This window comes from Balaenoptera physalus (assembly GCF_965194825.1).
Source record: "Balaenoptera physalus genome assembly, chromosome: X".
Taxonomy (NCBI): Eukaryota; Metazoa; Chordata; class Mammalia; order Artiodactyla; family Balaenopteridae; genus Balaenoptera; species Balaenoptera physalus.
Genome location: NC_138903.1, coordinates 90511744 through 90531216, shown reverse-complemented (window position 1 = coordinate 90531216; position 19473 = coordinate 90511744). Strand labels below are relative to the sequence as shown.

The 19473-nt window shown below is 40.6% G+C and overlaps 1 protein-coding gene across 3 annotated transcripts in view; it reads left to right on the top strand.

The window, feature by feature from the left end:
- Positions 1-567: 567 nt before the first annotated feature.
- ZMAT1 (zinc finger matrin-type 1) overlaps positions 568-19473 on the top strand; it is a 51451-nt gene continuing 32545 nt past the window's right edge. For all 3 annotated transcript variants that reach the window (XM_082447553.1, XM_082447552.1, XM_082447551.1), the window contains exon 1: positions 568-19465. In XM_082447553.1, the coding sequence (XP_082303679.1) occupies positions 19153-19465 (313 nt within the window). In that variant the 5' untranslated portion in view covers positions 568-19152. The remainder of the gene's footprint in view (positions 19466-19473) is intronic.

Sequence of the window (19473 nt, the reverse complement as noted above, 5' to 3'; positions counted from 1 at the left end):
GAATATACAATGGAGAAAACAGCCTCTTCAATAAGTGGTGCTGGGAAAACTGGCAAGCAACATGTAAAAGAATGAAATTAGAACATTCGCTAACACCATACACAGAAATAAACTCAAAATAGATTAAAGACCTAAATGTAAGGCCAGACACTATAAAACTCTTAGAGGAAAACATAGGCAGAACACTCTATGTCATAAAACATAGCAAGATCTTTTTTCACCCACCTCCTACAGAAATGGAATTAAAAACAAAAATAAACAAATGGGACCTAACGAAACTTAAAAGCTTTTGCACAGCAAAGGAAAACACAAACAAGACGAAAAGACAACCCTCAGAATGGGAGAAAATATTTGCAAATGAAGCAACTGACAAAGGATTAATCTCCAAAATTTACAAGCTGCTCATGCAGCTCAATATCAAAAAAACGAAGAACCCAATCCAAAAATGGGCAGAAGACCTAAATAGACATTTCTCCAAACAAGATACACAGATTGCAAACAAACACATGAAAGGATGTTCAACATCACTAATCATTTGAGAAATGCAAACCAAAACTACAATGAGGTATCACCTCACACCAGTGAGAATGGCCATCATGAAAAAATCTAAAAACAATAAATGCTGGAGGGGGTGTGGAGAAAAGAGAACCCTCTTGCACTGTTGGTGGGAATGTAAATTGATACAGCCACTATGGAGAACAGTATGGAGGTTCCTTAAAAAACTAAAAATAGAACTAGCATACGACCCAGCAATCCCACTACTGGGCATATACCCTGAGAAAATCATAATTCAAAAAGAGTCATGGGGTTCCCTGGTGGCGCAGTGGTTAAGAATCTGCCTGCCAATGCAGGGGACATGGGTTCAAGCCCTGGTCTGGGAAGATCCCACATGCTGCGGAGCGGTTAGACCCGTGAGCCACAACTACTGAGCCTGCGCGTTTGGAGCTTGTGCTCTGCAACAGGAGAGGCCGCGACAGTGAGAGGCCTGTGCACCGTGATGAAGAGTGGCCCCTACTCGCCGCAACTGGAGAAAGCCCTCGCACAGAAACGAAGACCCAACACAGCCAAAAATAAATAAATTAAAAAAAAAAAAGAGTCATGTACCACAATGTTCATTGTAGCTCTATTTACAATAGCCAAGACATGGAAGCAACCTAAGTGTCCATCGACAGATGAATGGATAAAGAAGATGTGACACATATATACAGTGGAATATTACTCAGCCATGAAAAGGAACGAAATTGAGTTATTTTTAGTGAGGTGGATGGACCTAGAGTCTGTCATACAGAGTGAAGTAAGTCAGAAAGAGAAAAACAAATACCGTATGCTAACACATATATATGGGATCTAAAAAAAAAATGGTTATGAAGAACCTAGGGGCAGGATGGGAAGAAAGACCAAGACCTACTAGAGAATGGACTTGAGGACATGGGGAGGGAGAAAGGTAAGCTGGGACAAAGTGAGAGAGTGGCATGGACATATATACACTACCAAATGTGTAATCGATAGCTATTGGGAAGCAGCCACATAGCACAGGGAGTTCAGCTTGGTGCTTTGTGACCACCTAGAGGGGTGGGATAGGGAGGGTGGGAGGGAGGGAGATGCAAGAGGGAAGAGATATGGGGATATATGTATATGTATAGCTGATTCACTTTGTTATACAGCAGAAACTAACACACCATTGTAAAGCAATTATACTCCAATAAAAATGTTAAAAAAAATATTACTTCTACATAATTTCTTCCACTGCACCCCTCCCCAATTCTTTTCACTCCTTAAGGAGCTGCTGGTCTTTTTGCCAGAAGGAATCATCTACTCAGGTCCACTGTACAACTGAGTAAGTATATTTTTAAAATTGTAGCCAACATCTCCCCATTTTCTGGCAGGCTGCTTTTGTGTCTCTGCTAGTAGCGAGGGTCTTGGGATCAGTTGACTCAGTTAGCATGTTACTCTAAACTAGAAATTCTTCTGAGACCTCCAAACATTTCAGCAAAGCCCTCTTCTATCTTCTTTTTTATTCTACACCCCCTGAGACCACACTTGTTCCTGATTTTGAAGTCAGGTGGTCCCAGCATACCCCATATCTGTTACCTCTGTCCATAATGTTAGCTTTTCCATTTCCTCATACTTTTATACCCAGAATACTTCCCATCCTCTGAACCCTGTCTATTGCATGTAATCTCCGTCTCTTGGAAGAATTCTTGCAATTGACACTCGGCTCTCATTTGAGGACATTTCCTTTTCTTGCAGCTTCTATGGGAAAGTTGATAGTTCTTTCAAGCCCCGGTACTACATTCCTAGAGATGTCTCTGAGACCCAGTTGCCACTTCGAAAGCATTATATTTATACCCTCATATAAAAACTTCCTCTCATGCCATCTGATTGTATATAATCAGCTACCCTTCTTGATCATTCCTGTCTGCTAACCCCTGGTCATTTTCCTTATGTTCATGTCCTTACTATCTATCCTATCCATCTCATCTTCACTGCCTTCAATATCTGCTTATTCAAGTCAACGAACTCCCTAACTTCATGGATTCTTGGTTTACTCAATTCCAGTTGTCTTCCCCTTTCTTCCATACCAGGCATACCCTCTCATGGCCACATCCTGGACACAGTCATAATTCATAACTTCTATACTTCTGACATTTTAAACTCCAGTGCTACTTTCTAATTACCACTTCCTACATTTTCACCTACCTTTCCTTTCTTTCCACTAAAATTAGCGTATGATCTCATAGAGACCTCAAGTATTTGACATTCTATTTTCTCTATCAGCAATCTCCCGTCTGCATATCTTTCCTTATCTTGCCAGTTCATAACTTTAACCACTTTCTTGCCAATGCACTCAACCCTCTATCCTTCTTGACCATTCTACCCGCTTGTTTGGCAGCATTGGAACCAATTTTATTTAACTGTCCGTTTTTTTTTCTACTTCACTTGAGGGTGGTAATCATAGCTTTCCTTAGTTATTTTCCTTAATGGCACATCTCCAAGCACATGTGCCTCTACAAGCTCCAGTTCTACAGTCTCAACTTGGCATTCAGTGCTAGCCAGAAATGCTTCAATGGATTGATTAAAAAAAAAAAAGAAATGCTTCTATGTGTCCCGCATTGGCTCTCTCTCCCCTTTAACTCAGTAGTTATTTCAGACATTCACTACTGTCCTTGAGTCCTCTGTTTTCATCAAATGATGTCATCTACTTGTCAGAGAAAACAGAGTCCGGAACATGTGATTCCCTACAGTTCCTCCTCCTACCCTTATGACAATATCTGTATCTCCACTCATCCTTACAATCTTCCCTAGAAGTTTAGTGGAATGGGAGACCTCCTTTTTCAAAACTAAATCATACATCTGTGTTCTGAAATTCCCCTGCCCTCCTGTGACATTAGGACCTTCCTCCTTAAATTGTCCTTTCTCCTTCCCTTGACATTTCACTATCCACTGGATTTTTCATTGCAGTCAATAAACAAGATGGAGATTCTTTGGTCATTGTTTTCACAACCAAGTTTTTTTTTTTTTTTTATTTTTGGCTGTGTTGGGTCTTCGTTTCTGTGCGAAGGCTTTCTCCAGTTGCGGCAAGCGGGGACCGCTCTTCATCACGGTGCGCGGGCCTCTCACTATCACAGCCTCTCTTGTTGCAGAGCACAAGCTCCAAACGCGCAGGCTCAGTAGTTGTGGCTCATGGGCCCAGTTGCTCCACGGCATGTGGGATCTTCCCAGACCAGGGCTCGAACCCGTGTCCCCTGCATTGGCAGGCAGATTCTCAACCACTGCGCCACCAGGGAAGCCCCCAAGTATCTTTTAAAAGAAGAATTGTCTCTTATAGTTATCTCCACTTTTTTACTTCCCATTCCTTCTTGAACCTACTGTGGACTACAGGCCTCCCATCCCTCCAGTAAAATGGCTTTTACCAAGGCTAATTCCAGCAGATACTTTTCAGTCTTTATCTTATTTGAACTCTTCATCAATTGATACTTCCTACCCTTGATTCTGTGACACCACTTTCTTGTGATTCTCATGAAATGTGCCTAGTGCGTCTCAATTGCCCCTGTTGGCTTTATTTCTCTAACTGCCCCTGATATATTAGCCTTTCCTATGGCAGGCTTTATTGTTAGCTCATTCTCATTTCACTTTATACAAGCTTGTTACATGAGCCCAGTCAGGCCCTTAGCCTTAACGGCCACCTATAGGCTGATGATTCACAAATCTCAACCTCCTGATCTTGTTCCTAAATTGTAGACCCACACACTCAGTTGCTTCTAAGACACTCTTCAGAGCTCATCAAACTGGACATACAAAATAAAAGTCTTCCCCTTTTTTTCTTTTCTCTTCTTCCACCAAAACTGTTTCTTTCTCTTGCTCTTTCTCTCTCTCTGGTATTTTCTACCTTAACAAACAGCCACGTGGTCCAGGTCAGAAATTTGGAAGTCATTTTTTATCACTTCTTATCATTCTCCTTCATCCACTTAGCTGCCAATTCCTACCTCCTAATTATCACTTGGATTTGTTCACTCTTCCTTATTCCTATTGTCAGTGCCTTAATTTTAGCTATTGTTACATCAATAAAACTGTATCACTGGATACAGATCACTGCTAAATTCTTTTAACCAGCCTCTCCCGTCTCCTAATTAAATTGCCCTCCACAGTGCTATCAAAATGCTATATCTCAAAAACAAACCTGATTCTATCACTTCCCTGCTTTAAACTCTTCAGTAACTCCCACCAACCAAAGAATAAAGTCCAGACCCCTTGGCATACCACCCAAGACTCTTAATGATTTGACTCCTGACATTTCCTTCTTTAGCTTCTTCTCTATGTATACCCTATACTTCAGCTGAATCCAATCACCCACTGACCTTTGAATGGACTATATTTTCCCATGTCTCCCTGACATCATGCATGCTCATCTCTTTTGAATTCTGAAATATTATGTCTAAAACACCCTCACACTGTTCCACTCTTTTTCATCCTTAAACACCAGTTTAGAAGTCACTTCTCTGTGAAGCCTCACTGAAACCCCTATATTCAGTTAATTACCCAACAGGGATCTCTCTCCTTTCATCCTGGAATATCCTTGTAGCACTCTTTACATGTATCTTAAGCCTGATTACTTGTCTGCCTACTCCATCAGACTATAAACTCCCTGAGGTCAAGGAGTATGCTGTCTTATTCACCTTTCTTTCTCCAACATCTAGTACAATTCCTGGAACATAGTGGATATTTAGTAAGTGTGTGTTGAATTAAATGGATGAATTTGCTTATATCATAGCAAAAGTCTTTCCCCTGTTTTTGTCTTTTCTCTCCAAAAGGACAGAATTCCTCCCCTCCCCCATTTGGTTTTCCTCTCCAAGAAAGACAGATTTTTCAGATTATAACGTATTCATTGTTTCTCAGAGTTCCCATCTCCTTTTCTTCATCCTCTGCCCTATTGCTTAAATAGATGTGCATGTGAAATGGTGGTGGTCTCCCTTTCCAGATATGTTGCACTGAATGATATAGAATGGAGGCTGGGGACAGTGAGTGGGAGCAGAGGCCTCTGGTAGGATTCAGCTGGGCATGTGTACCTGCTTGCCTAGGCAGACTCAAACCAGTTGGAGGAAGGACAGCCTATCCCGATTGTTTTGGCTGTTGTGGAGGGTAAATAAACCATCTTGTTATACCATCTCGACTGTGACATCTATAAAAAACAAACAAACAAAAAACAAAATAAATGAACAAACCAAATCAAAAAAAACCACATAGATACAGAGAACAGAGTAGTGGTTACCAGAGGGGAAGGGGTGGGGAGGGCAAAATGAGTAAAGGGGATCAACTATATGCTGATGGATGGAAACTAAATTTTGGGTGGTGAGCACACTGTAGTGTATACAGAGGTAGAAATATAATGTTGTACACATGAAACTATGTAATGTTATAAACCAATGTTACCTCAATAAATAAATAGATAAATATTTAAAAAATAAAACCTCCTTGCCTGCAAATATTAGGTTCAGATACTGAAAATCAAGACAGTAATTCTTTGGTACTATCAAAGAAAGATGCATTACTCACACAAGTGGGGAAATTCTGAGGCAAGATGCTAGGAAGATGGTTATTTTGGGAAAAAGTCTGGGGGGAGAGAAGGAGAGAGAGAGAGAGAGAGAGAGGGAGAGAGGCAAGTGCATGGGCATTTTATAACTAGTGGTTACCAGAGGGGAGAAGGATGGAGGGATGGGCAAGATAGGGGAAGGAGATTAAGAAGTACAAACTAGTAGGTATAAAATAAATAAGATACAGGGATATAATGTACAGCACAGGGAATATAGCAATATTTCATAATAACTTTAAATGGTGTATAATCTGTAAAAATACCAAATCACTCACTATGTTGTACAGCTAAAAACTAATATAATATTGTAAATCAACTATACTTCAATTAAAAAATATGGAATCCCAACTGGCATGAAATTTAAGAGACAGCTATTAGCATAAAGTTTAAAAGAGGCATCAAGAGGGTGCAATAGCTTGTGGAGTATGTGTGTGGGCAGGGTGAGCCTTATTAGGATGCTGAAGGAGGCAACAGATACAAATAGGAAATGTGGCCTAGAGGTCGCTGGTACTAAATCAAACATCAGTTAGGATACAGATTTTTTCCAGTGGTCTTCGCAGTTTATCCCTGAGGTCTGAGTTAGCACAGCAACCTACTACATTTCCTATAGATAAACGTATGCTTGAGAGAGATCAAATTTGCAAAACCAACTCAAAATAATCAGGCCAGCAATTATTATAACGCCTTGAAAGATAGTACAGCACCTTCACTGCAGGCAGAAGGAGAAATCCAGGAGAAGAAATCAACCAGGGCCCAGGGAATCTCTTAGAGTGCTTTTGTAATATTATTTATTATTTGGTTTGCTCTATCTGTTAGAATATTCCAAAGACTTTTCCTGTACTATTGGCCCATCTTTAAGGCACAAACTTCACCCTGATATGGCAGTAGGTAGTCCAATGCTAACTTTTAATCAGTTACCATAGGAGCTAGAGAAATTTATGCTACATTAAGGGCTTCTAAGGCTTGAGCTGCTTGATATACATGGTCTTCTAGGAGTGATGACATTGTCTGGGTGTCCTATATGAATTGAGTTTGTGTTAATAAATTGAAAATACCTAAATTTGTGTCTGTTATACCAAAGGTTTTGAAGAGGCCCAATATAATAGGTAAAAAGATAATTTGCTGCTACTTTTTGTGGGAAGGCTAGATAAGAGAAGTTGATTTTCTGATTGGATATAACGAGACCAGAGACTAAATATGCATAAAACAAAGGTCAAGGTGCATAAGGCAGAAGGGGGAGGAATGGAGGAGTAGAATATTCTACCCTACTGAACAGGAGTGGTACCACAGGAGAACCAGTAGCCCAAGGGGGCTTGGAGAGTGGGGTTTCTGATGGGAAAATTTAGACCAGTGCAGACACGTAAGGATCAAGTAGTCTTAATGGAGGGACATGGCTGTGTATAATATTGATTGATGGTGGGAGACAGGAAGGATATACGGTCCATGAAGGGAAATTTAATGAGGGCAAGGGAATGCTGGGAAGAAATGCAGGGGCGCCAGATGAGGAGAAAATGATGAGTAGTCAATATGGACATCAAACACCTCCAAGGGGACAGGGGTTAGTTGCACAAGTGGTTGTCCAGGCTGGAGCACCAGGTAGCAGGTCCAGCATTATTAGAGGTTTAGCTCTTAGGTTACATGTTGCATAAATATTTTCCAGCAAGTCAAAGAAAGGAGGAACTGGGAATGATGACTGCGAAATAGTGGAGAGTGAAGTGTGGGTTGTTGGACAAGGGGAAATCATAGCTATTGCAGTTGTGGGGGCCACAATGGAAAATGATGTGGGAACGATTATAGGTACAGTAATCATGGCCAGGTCCCAATTGCTATGCATAGTAGTAGGTAGAGTTTTAGGCCTTTGTGAAGAGATAGTGGAGGTGAGGATCCCAATTCAGGTTTTAGGTACCCAAGAGGAGAAATTAAATGGTGTGGCACCAGTAGGAGTAAATCAGCTAACTTAGAGGGTGCTAGTTTACACCAAGAAGGCAGTGCATGGAGATGGAAAAGAGTGGGTCAAGAACAAATCTAAATAATCTGCAAGGAGTTCTTTGATGCAGCAGGATAGATAATGGGGCCTGCCAATAGGCTTTAGTTCTTGCAAGGTATTCTTACATGGTATAAGAGAGGATATGAAATCATAGAGATGTAGGTAAGCAGGATGGGTAGGATCTTCATTTAAGCAGTTGACAATAACCATGGTGGCACTGGCATCATCTAGGTAGGGAACGAGGCCTGCATAGATTGAAATTGAGGGATAAGGTAGGAGGAGAGAGAAGAGAGAGCAGTTAGGGAAATTATAGGGGATCCAGGTGGGTATATAGGTGGGGTGGAAGAGCCAAGGGTTGAGTCTGGGAACAGAGAAGGTGAGCCTGGTCAGAATCTTTATTTGGTGGGTTTTGGCATTGGATTGTGTTGGCAGGACATCTTGCAGTGTCAGCGTCAAGGCTAGGACTGCCAAGTTGTGCTGAGATCGTCATTTGAGATGTGTTCATCTACTGGGCAGATGTCATCATCTTGAAAGTGCTGGACTGCTGGGCTGAGGCCATCATTTCTGAGGTGATGGTTTGTTGTCTGTGTCCTTGTCCATTACTGGCTTGTGGGTGATACCTGTAAGGAGCCTAGTGGGGCAGGGGGACCAGGAACTCCTGACATGAATCCTGAGCTACCTTTAAGACTTTAAAGCAAAGTTTCACATTTGGAAAAATATTACAAAAGTGGCTGAATATTTGCCTTTTGCCCTCCAGGTGTTACGGAGTAACTTCTTATGGGGAAACTGTGAACTGATTGAATACTTCAAACAAGTAGGATAAAAAGGAGCCCAAGCAGTTTGGCACTGAGCTGAAGTGGTGGAATCCCACATCCAAACCATGAGCCAAATAAGGCACAGGAAGAACAAGCAGAATTAGCATGTTCCACAACTTTGGGCCTTTGGCATATAGTCCCTGGTGTGCTGGGGCTGCCTGTTTATTATGATGAGAGTCATAGGCATTGTCATCCCAGATCTTGTAGTGGCTCCCCATTTGGTATCACTGTCATGAGGTGGATCCACAGCTGGTTTCCTATTTAGCAATACTGGCCCAGAGAACTAAGTTAAGATCTTTCTTCACTGGAAGAGCCACACAGTAGTAAGTAGTATCAGGTATGGAGACTTCTATTCCTTGGAAAGAGGAACCTCTAGTTAACCAAACTTTAAAACCATCATATTGGGAAAAGACAGCAGACTTTTGTGGAAAGCTTCCTTGTGGCATACAGAATAACCTTTTGGGGTGGAGGCAGACTAAATTTTTGGTGAGTCTCATTCTATTATTTGCCCTTCATCCAGGCACCAATTCAGCATGATTTGTGCCAGGATAGAAATGGGGTAATAGAATGGGGGTATGTCATTAATTTGAAGGTGCTGTTACATTTGGATATTGTATACCTAGACCTATAAGTGAAAAGTGCCCATTTATGGCTAGAAAGGGGATGACAAATCGTTCAGGAATAAAATGGCATGTTCAAAAAGAGATCCAATATACAGACATATTTAATAAAAACTTCAAACTTCAAACTTCTTGACTTCAAACTTATTGCTGGTTACATGATAATTGACCAGAGTTATGTATTTTTCCTAAACATTTATTTCCCCATCTGTGAACTAGAAGTGGAAGTACACACCATATAAAAGTGTAGTGAAGAGTAAAAGAGAGAATGCACATAACTTAAGCAGTATTGATCCTGGCATTTAACATATTCTCAATATATGTTTGCTGAATATATCATTACTTGTATTCCTCCCAGCCAACCAGAAAAAGAATAAAGGTTAGTGGTTGGAGACTGGGGAAGTTTATTGCATTTTGCCCAATCCAGTACCCTCCTTCTGGCACTGTTATATGAACAGACCCGCATAGACCCTCTGCTGGGAAATGGATGGTCTGAGAAGTTTCTTGGTGGCTAAAGTGAAACTGGTTAGCTCTGGTTGTGCGTAGTTGACATCCTGGCATCTGCTGCTTCAGTCTGTATCCAGGCCACTGTGCTAAGGTCCCTAAGTCCCTGCACACTGTGGACTCTGTTTGCAGGCCTTTTACATCCACCGACACTAAAAGCACCATGTGATAATGTAAATGCAAAATTTTACTATTTGCATTCATAATAATAATTTAAGAGTGAAGAAAAAGGTTAACACTGAATATGGCTATTAGGGTTTTTTCTGTACTTTTTCACAATCTATATTTAAAATAGATTGCTATATATATTGTTTTCAGTCACAGGTCAGTGCCATCTGGCGAAGACTCCCAATATTATAGTTTGGACATCACGTAACAGGTAACAAGGAGTTGAAGGGGCATGAAGGGGTTTTATGTGGTACAGGAAATCAGGCAGAGCACTTAAACACTAAATCACATGACAAAAAGTATTCTTTAGATCTTTTCTCAGCTAACAAGAAAGGTGTGTGTGTTTGTGTGTTTGTATGTGTGTGTTTGTGTGAGACACGGGGGAAAGAGAGAGAGAGAGAGGGAGAGGAAGAGAAAGGTGTAAGGAGTGTTCAGAAGCTAATGACATACTAAGAGAATATATAGTATTATATATTATATTATTGAAAAAAATATATACTGTATATTAACACTATACATATACTGTGATATATGACTGAACAAAAGATGCACGTAAAAGGTGTTTATAACCCCATTTTTTTCTGTCAATGATACATATTTAACACCTTTGAATGTAAGAGAAATACATTTACACAAAATAATTTTTTGATTCAATTTAAAACCCCATTTCTTACATTTTAAAAATGTATATCAAGTTCTTTTCCTGATGACAAAATTAATATATTTGAGGCAAGCATTGGAAAATATATCAATATAAGAAGAAATTTTTATGTTGTTGCCTCTCTTCTTGCCACATCACAAGATAAACCAACAGCAATATTTGGATGTATAGTCTCCAGACGTGTGTGTGTGTGTGTGCGTGTGCACGCCTATCCCAGGAAATGTAATTTACCTCCTGTAACTCAGGCATTGCCCATCTTCAAAATGGGAGCAACGGAACCTTCCATGCATGATCACTGGGATCATGCAAGGAAGATGAGAAAATGAGAAAACCTAAGAAGGTTTGCCACATTGGGCACATTCAGAAACTGGCCTCACTCTGCTTTCTCCCTCACATAAAGAAGTCACTTTAATACCTACTGTTCCAGTTATCTATTGCTGTGTAACAAACTGTCATAGAATTTAGTGGCATTAAATATTTCTTTGGAGTCAGACAGTTATGCATTCGAGTCCCAGTTCACATTGTTTTCAACATTCAGTGGTTATAGGATAAATTACCTAATGGAGTTGGTAAAGAGAAGGATAATTTTTATTATTTTCTTTTCTTTCATGTGTTTTCCTAACCCCTGAAATTATTGTATAGTATGATATAGGAGAAAATTTTCCATTGATCTCCAAAAGGAAAAGATGAACAGAGTGACAGAGCATAATAGTGGGACTGCTAAACAGAGAAATGGATTCAGGAGATACATACTGTTGGGCCCATACATAACCTACATCATTTTCATTAATGAACATTAATTATATTAATTGATTAATATAATTCATTAATTATATTAATGCTCCCTTCAAGTAACCATTTTGCTAGCACTGTAGTAGGCTTCTAACAGGAACTGTCTAAGGTCAACTGGCTAGTTTAGTCTGTCTGCTTGATTGTTTAGTACCTCTTCTGTGGTAGGTGCTCTTTAGTGGGTATTAATATGCAATACAAAGATGTTCACTTTTTGCCTACTCCCATTAGTCCATCCACATAACTCCTCTCCAGATTTTCTTGTACTGGATATTCTATCTTTCTCCTTCCAGGACCCTGACCAACTTGACAAGTCATTCTCCACTGCCTGTGAATTCATATATATTCTTACCTTGGGCCAGTTCTCTTTGAACCAAGGTGAATGACCAGATGCTCTCCCTACAGCGCTGCACATTGGGAAACTTTACCCTTAAAATGTATGTCTTTCAAGGCTACCTCTGAGCGAAGCTTAGTGCAGCAGCATTCCATGTTCAGCTTGTACCTGCATACTGGGCCAACCCATACATGAATGTTTCTTTCTCCAAGCGAGTCATAAGGAATCTCCCGTGGCCACAAGTGTGACTTGAGACTTGAGCCTCTGATGCAACAGTTTTGCTAACTTGGGAGCCTGGGCCACCCACACCAGTAGTTTAATTGTGCTTTGGGGACCTGCCCATGCCCAATCCCAGCCATATCACTTCCAATTTACAATGAATCATTGCTGGACCCACTCAAGTTTATGATTTTGTGGGTCTGACAGTATTCAGCTCATGATGGGAAATTCTAGCTGTATATTCACTTAGTGTCAAAGGATCAGGTGCTTTGTCTCTACCAAGGTCCAATAATGTGCTGGGGGGTCTTTTTTGAATGGCATCTAATTCTTCATTGCACATGGCATGCCCTTGCTCCAGGACATGAGAGATTATGTTGTAAATATCCTGCTGAGGCTTGCCATAAAGTACACGTCATCTATTCCCTCTACATGTACCTACCTTTAATATCATAGGATCTGTTGGGTCATATGGCCCAAGCAACAAGGCTGCATACACCCCAACTTGGGCCTACTACAGAGTCTTTTCTCGATTAAGCCCAACTCAAAGTTGGTATTCTTGCATACCACTAGGTAAATGTGTCAGAACAGTACTTCCAAGTTTCAATATGCTGCCTCCAAAATCTGAAGAGGTCTATCAGGTGTCTTATCTATCCTACTTGATGATGGATGGCTAAAAATGCTATAATACATCCTGTACATTCATAAGATTGTCCCTGTGTGCCCAACAGCACTAGACCCCTAAACACTTCACTGATGTGAATCTGTGATGGTTTTATCTCCCACCCTCTGGAACATTATCTGTTTTACTAAGGACTCAAATGTACCTACCAGCTCTTTCTCATCTGATCCAATTAACATGATATCATCTATATAGTGGACCAAAGCAATATTCTGCAGAATGTCCACATGTTCCATATCTCTTCAAACTATGTTATAATAGAATTGGAATGTTAACGTATCTCTGGGACAAAGGCTTACATTAATTAGTTTGTCCAAATCATGTGAATGTGAACTGTGCCTGGACGTTCTTCATGGTAAGGATGGGAAAGAACTCATTTGTTAGATTAGTGGCCATGTCCTGTGTACTTAAAGCCATGTTAATCTGCTCTAGCAAAGATACCACAACCAATATGGCAGCTGCAATTGAGGCTAATACTTGTTTCAGTTTGTGGTGGCTTATTCTCCTCCTCCATAGTCCCTCTGGACTTTTTTATGGTCCAGACTGATAAATTAAGTGGGAAAATGATGGGCATTATTACCACTGCATCCTCTAAGTCTTTAAGGGTGGGACAAATTTCTGCCACTCCCCACAGGATTTTTAAAAATTTACTGTCTTGACCAGAGTAGTAGCAATTTCAGAGGCTTCCACTTGGATTTCCCCAGAATAATAGCTTTTTCCTCACAGGCTAAGGAACCGATGTGGAGGTTCTGCCACCTGCCATGTACATTTACTCTAATTATATATTTGTGGATCAGAAAGATGCCAAGCAGATTGTTTCATAGACTTATTAGAACCACAGTGAGTCAGACCTGGGATAATTCATATGCTACCTCTCAAACAGAGAGCCATGAATATGCTTTAGGTCTTCAGGCATCAATGTCAACTAGAACTCCATGTCCAAGAGCCTAAATATGCCTGGGTAATTGTTCCCCAATGTACAATTAGTTAAGTAAAAGGCTATAGGTGTCTTTGGGGAAGGACTCTGTGAACTATCACTATATAAACTTGCTATAGAGTTGCAAGATCCTTACTTCTGGGGACCTCACATCTACGCTGTCCCTGGAGGCTGACAAGACAAAATACTGAAGGGAGTAGGTCTGTTAGATTGAGTGCTAAAGTGAGAGTCAGCCGGTGTGTATCCCATAGTCAGACCCATCAGTCTTTGTAGGACCTGAGGTAGGTCACATTCTCTGTCATCATGTTCAGCACCCAATAAATGCCAACTCATTATTATAGTGAAGTAAATGTCCTGTGGTGCTTTGGAGTAGTTTTACAAGACCCTGTAAAAATATTCAGACCCTCACCCAAACACTTCTAGAATGGAGCTATTTTAAAAGAAAATCTTCCTTGAAGAAAAGACTTGTGAGTGGCTCTGTTGAAGAGAATTTCAAAGACGTGGATCTGGTCTTTTCAGTACACACACACACACACACGCACACCAAATATCAGCAAACTAAATTCTCAGACACTTCCTGTAGCATAAAATCTCTCTATAATAGAGCTAAATATTTTTTAAATGCTCACGTGAAATACAACCTTTTGCAATAACAAAAAATGGCTACAGTGACATTTATTCTGACATTCTTTACATACAGAAAATAATTATTGGCTGGGTGGTAAGATTAGTTCTAAATTTAAAAAATGTTCTAGCTCATACTATTACTTAGGCAATTACTTTTATTTAACTTCATTGTCACTTTAATGCTGAGTAGTCTCTAGCTGAAAGAACAACTCTAAATAGGACCTAAGAGGGCAGTTGATGTCTCTTAAAGCAAGAGCTGCATGGCGATGTAAAGAGGATGGATAACATAAAATGTAAAAATCAGAAGGCAGGAAAGCACATGAAACAAGTGAAGGTGGGGGGCTGAAATGTGTCCCTGACTCCAAACTCCATTGGGTGATTAAGTGACCAATACCTAAACTGCTCTTCCCTTAACCCATCATAGACGATAAACTTAGGTTTAGGAAAACACTTCCCTATAGTTCTCAACCAGTAAGAATTTTCTGGAATTTTCTGCATGTTTATGGAGCATATGGAGCATTAAGAGTGATTCTGGTAGAGATCTGGATGCTAAATCACATGGTAGGATGTTCCCCTCAGACCCTCTCTAGACTGACAAGAGAGTTCTCTGTGTGTGTGTGTGTGTGTGTCTGTCTATGTGTCTGTGTGTCTGTGTGATGGGGGTGGGGAGCAGAGAACAAGAATGAGAATATACGCAAGTGTATACCATGAGACCAAGACATTAGGCATACACAGATATATTTTCTGTGAAGTCTCTGTATAACTTCCTTTTCATTTAACTGTATAGATATTTGACAGCTTTCATATTAATAAAAATACACTTCTATAACATCAATTCCTAATGAGATACATCTTATGCTGTCATAATTTTATCTATATAACTATTACTGCTTCAACAATGGAGAAATATGAAATACTCTTAGTATTCTGCAGATACATTTTATGTGTTTGTACATAATTCAGTTGTTATATCTGTATGTTCATATGCATATATTTTGTGTTTAAAACTTTGTCACATTATACATGCTATTTTATGTCTTTCTTATTTGTACATATCAATGTGTCTATTTGCTTTTCTTTAATTTTACTGTTGTTGAACAACCGGATATTTGATTGCCATTGTTTTTCAGCTTTGATTTATTTGTTGATAAAATTTGAACATCACTGTTTTACTTAGTCAGATTCATTTTTTTTTAACATCTTTATTGGAGTATAATTGCTTTACAATGGTGTGTTAGTTTCTGCTTTTTAACAAAGTGAATCAGCTATACATATACATATATCCCCATATCTCTTCCCTCTTGCGTCTCCCTCCCTCCCACCCTCCCTATTATGTCAATCACACTAGCTATATGCCACTAAATTATGTTCTAATTATTTTTTCCATTTTCTGATATCTTTATGTGTATCGTGTTTGGCAATAATGAATTTTTAATTTCCCCACATTATTCCAAACAAAGCATATTATGTTTCACTGTAGAAATAGCGAAATAACAATTGGTATGCTTTTTCTTATTGATTTCTCAAATATTCAAAGATATATTCCTTTATTTATTTTTGACCTCCACCTTAGACCCACTTCCACAACCCCCCACCCTTGTCTTCTCTCTATGATTTGGGGAGTTGGTAGTTAAAACTCATTTCAACCAATACTGTCCTCCTCCCTCTGGTCCAGTGATATAAACAAACCATTTCAATCACTAAATTGAAAACCATGGAAAAGTTAGTTACATCCATGAGGCTGAGTGCATTCTTTAAATGGGGTTAATGAGCCCAGTGTAATATCACTGTTGTGAGACGACTGGGAAATTATGGGAAAGGACTAGCCCATAGCAGGCTTTCATCAATTGTTACTCTCCGCCACATTCCACCTCCTCTCTCTTGTGAAAGAAATTACTTTGGCATTCACTTAATAGCATTACTGTCATAGAGAGCAATGAGAAGTATAAGAGGAAGACAGGAAAGTAGGTGCATATTGTCACAGTGTATAACTCAGATTTGGTGGCATTTTTGTTTTATGGCATGTCACCAAATGGAGTTGGGTAATGGGCAGAAAATTAACTACTTTCTTTTATTTCATGCATTATCCTCTCCCCTCTTTTTACTGTTTGATTGAACAGCAGACACAGAATTTTCCATAGAGCCTAAGAAGGAAGAAGTAACTCTATAATTTAATAAATATTTGTTGACTGCTATAGTCCAAAGACAGGAAATTGTCACTGTCACACAGAGGTCAGCGGGCTCCAGAAAACCACTGCTAATCTTACAGGTCCTCCAAAGCCTTTGGGTGCAAACCTTGCAGAAGAATGTTAAGGCCACCACAAAAACTCACGTTTTGTATCTGTTGGAGTGCATGTAAAGAATGGTTTTTATCTCCATTCTATTCTAAAATGTTTACCATTGGTGAGACCTAAACCATATTCAGAATCCTGCTGGCCAAAAAGTCTGGGAAATGTAATTCATAGGCTTCCAGCTTCTGCAACACAGGGGAGAGCATAGAAGGGGATGGAAAGGCTATCCAATACTAGCTGACAGTATTTGGAAAAGTCCTCTGAGTTTTATTCCTCTAACCCTTCTGATTTTTTAAAAATACCTGATTCCCTACATCAAATCATTTCTGTTTGAAATACCTAGTGCAGTTTCTCTTTTGCTGACTGAATCCTGAGTGATGCACACTCCCAGGAGATTCTGACTGAATAGTTCTTATACAGTAGACTGTGATTCGGATTTTCAGAAACAATGCTATTGAGGGATTCCCCCTCGCATATTGGAAGGAATAAAGTTACACTCCTTTTTATGCTTACCTGGTCCTACTGGCTATTTCAGTGGAATATTTCTTGTGCATGATCTTTCCAGTAGTTTCTTTGATGAGTGAATGCTGCACTAACTTAGAGAAGGACAGGAAAGAACATTAGAGAAACCACCTAATGACTCAGGTAATCTTGGGTGAATTATTGAACCACAAAAACAACATAAAAAATGTCCTTAAGAGCCTAGCACTCCAAGTCTCTGAATTTGCTATTCAGCTCCAGCCAGTTGTTGCCAGTCAGGAATACACAACCAATACTGCCAAATGTTCAAATGCTTTTAAGAGACTTTTTTCTTTTGTATGAAATCCCCCTTTCAAATGTTGACAGGCAAGTAAATAAATAATTGTGCAGTTAAAACATATCTGTGGACCAGACCTAAGGACTTAGGGACCTAGGCTTGGGGACCACTGGTTTTTGACCTTTGCCCTAGGACTTTACTGTGCTGGACCATGAGAAGTCAGAAATAAAACAAACTGTCTTTTGTCTCAAAATGGTCCCAGGCTATGGACAAGAGAGGCACACAATAAAAATGTGCACAAGATATAGGTGTAGCACAGAGGAGGGTGGAATTAAGTCTAAGCAGGGACAGGACATGTTACCTGGAAGAAGTGATGTATTATTTGGGTTTCCAGGGGTGTATAAGGATTCAGTAGGAAGGTGCCTAATGTGGGGAAAGGGGCATTTCAGGAAGAAGGAGCAATATATACAATAGCATTACATCATGAAATAACAGTTTTTATAGGAATCTGTAAGAAGGTTTAATACAGCTAAATAATAAAGTAAAAGAAGTGTGGGGAGGTGGGGGCAGTGGAAGGGGATGAGATAAGGAAGTAAGAGGGGAGACTAATAGTGCAAAGGTGTGTCCTTTGACTGTCTAACAAGCAAAGGTGAGCTAGTGATAAATGGCAGCAATATGGAAATAGATTGGAGGGTTTGAGATCAAAGAAAAGGAGACCAGTGGGACAGATGTCATAGTTCTGGCAAGAGATGAGTACTTGAAATAGGGCAATGGAAGTGAGACTGGAAAAGAGAGCATACCCAAGAGAAACTTTTGCACAGATGCACCATGACACATACCCATCAACAGAGAAATGGATGGATATTATACAGCACTGATAGTGAGTGAACTACAGCTACATGGATGAATCTCAGAAACAAAATTTTAGCGAAAGAAACAAGCCCCAAAATGCTACCTAGAAAAATATATAAATTTTTGTTAAATTTTAAAACAAAAACTAAACAACATGGTTTAGGCACACATCTATGTGCTAGAATGTATGTAAAAGGGATATGGAAATAATATAAATCAAGATATTGGTTTCTTTGGAAGTTGGGGAAAAGATGGTGAGGAGATTCAAATTATAAGTAATATTCTAGTTTTTTGGTTGGGTACTGGATTCCCAGGTTTTTATTGTAATTTAGTTGGGTAGATCCATAGTTAAGCAGGACCTTAGGGACCATGATGAAACCCTTCATGACCAAGGCTTCTGCTGATTTCTGTTCACTGAGGGCTGTAAGAAAGGCAGGAGAAGATATATTTTAGAGATATTTTGGGGGTGGAATAAATTGGTTTCCAGACATTTTTTTCCCTTAAATTGGTTTTAGATTAGCTCCTCCAACGGAAGAGGCTTCACTGTGTGAGGCCCACGTGCTTTTACATCCCGCGCTTTTTGCCCTTTGCCCTTGGTCACCATTGCTTCCCCTCCGAAGGGAGGCGGGTGACGCCGAGCCGTGGGGGGAGGGGAGGGGTGGCCCGCGGATCTGAAGCGTTCCTATTGGTGGAGAGAAGGAGCGAGAACGAGGCTTGAGCCGAAGAGAGAAGAGGGGCAAGGGGGCGAGGCTAAGAAGGAGGCGGAGACAAAGGAACTTAACTGAAGAGAGACGAAGTGCAATTGTCCGCGCCTCGCTGCGATGGCGGCGGCGCGGAGCACAGCCACACTGCTGGCGGCGGCGCGGAGCACAGCCACACCGCTGGCGGCGGAGTCTTCCCCTCAGGAAGCTACCGTCTCTGCCGCCTCCTCCTCCTCCTACACCGCCTGCGCGGCGGCGGCGGCGGCGGCGGCGGCAGCGGTTGTGCCTGCCTCCTCCGCCACCTCCACCCCTGCCTGCCCGCCTGCCGGTGGCTGCGGCGACGGCGGCGGCGGCTTTGGCGGCTCCACTATGGCGGCGGCGGGGAGGGGGGGCAGTAGTTTTAAAGTAGACACCCGCCCTTGCCTCAGAGAAGGTGAGTTC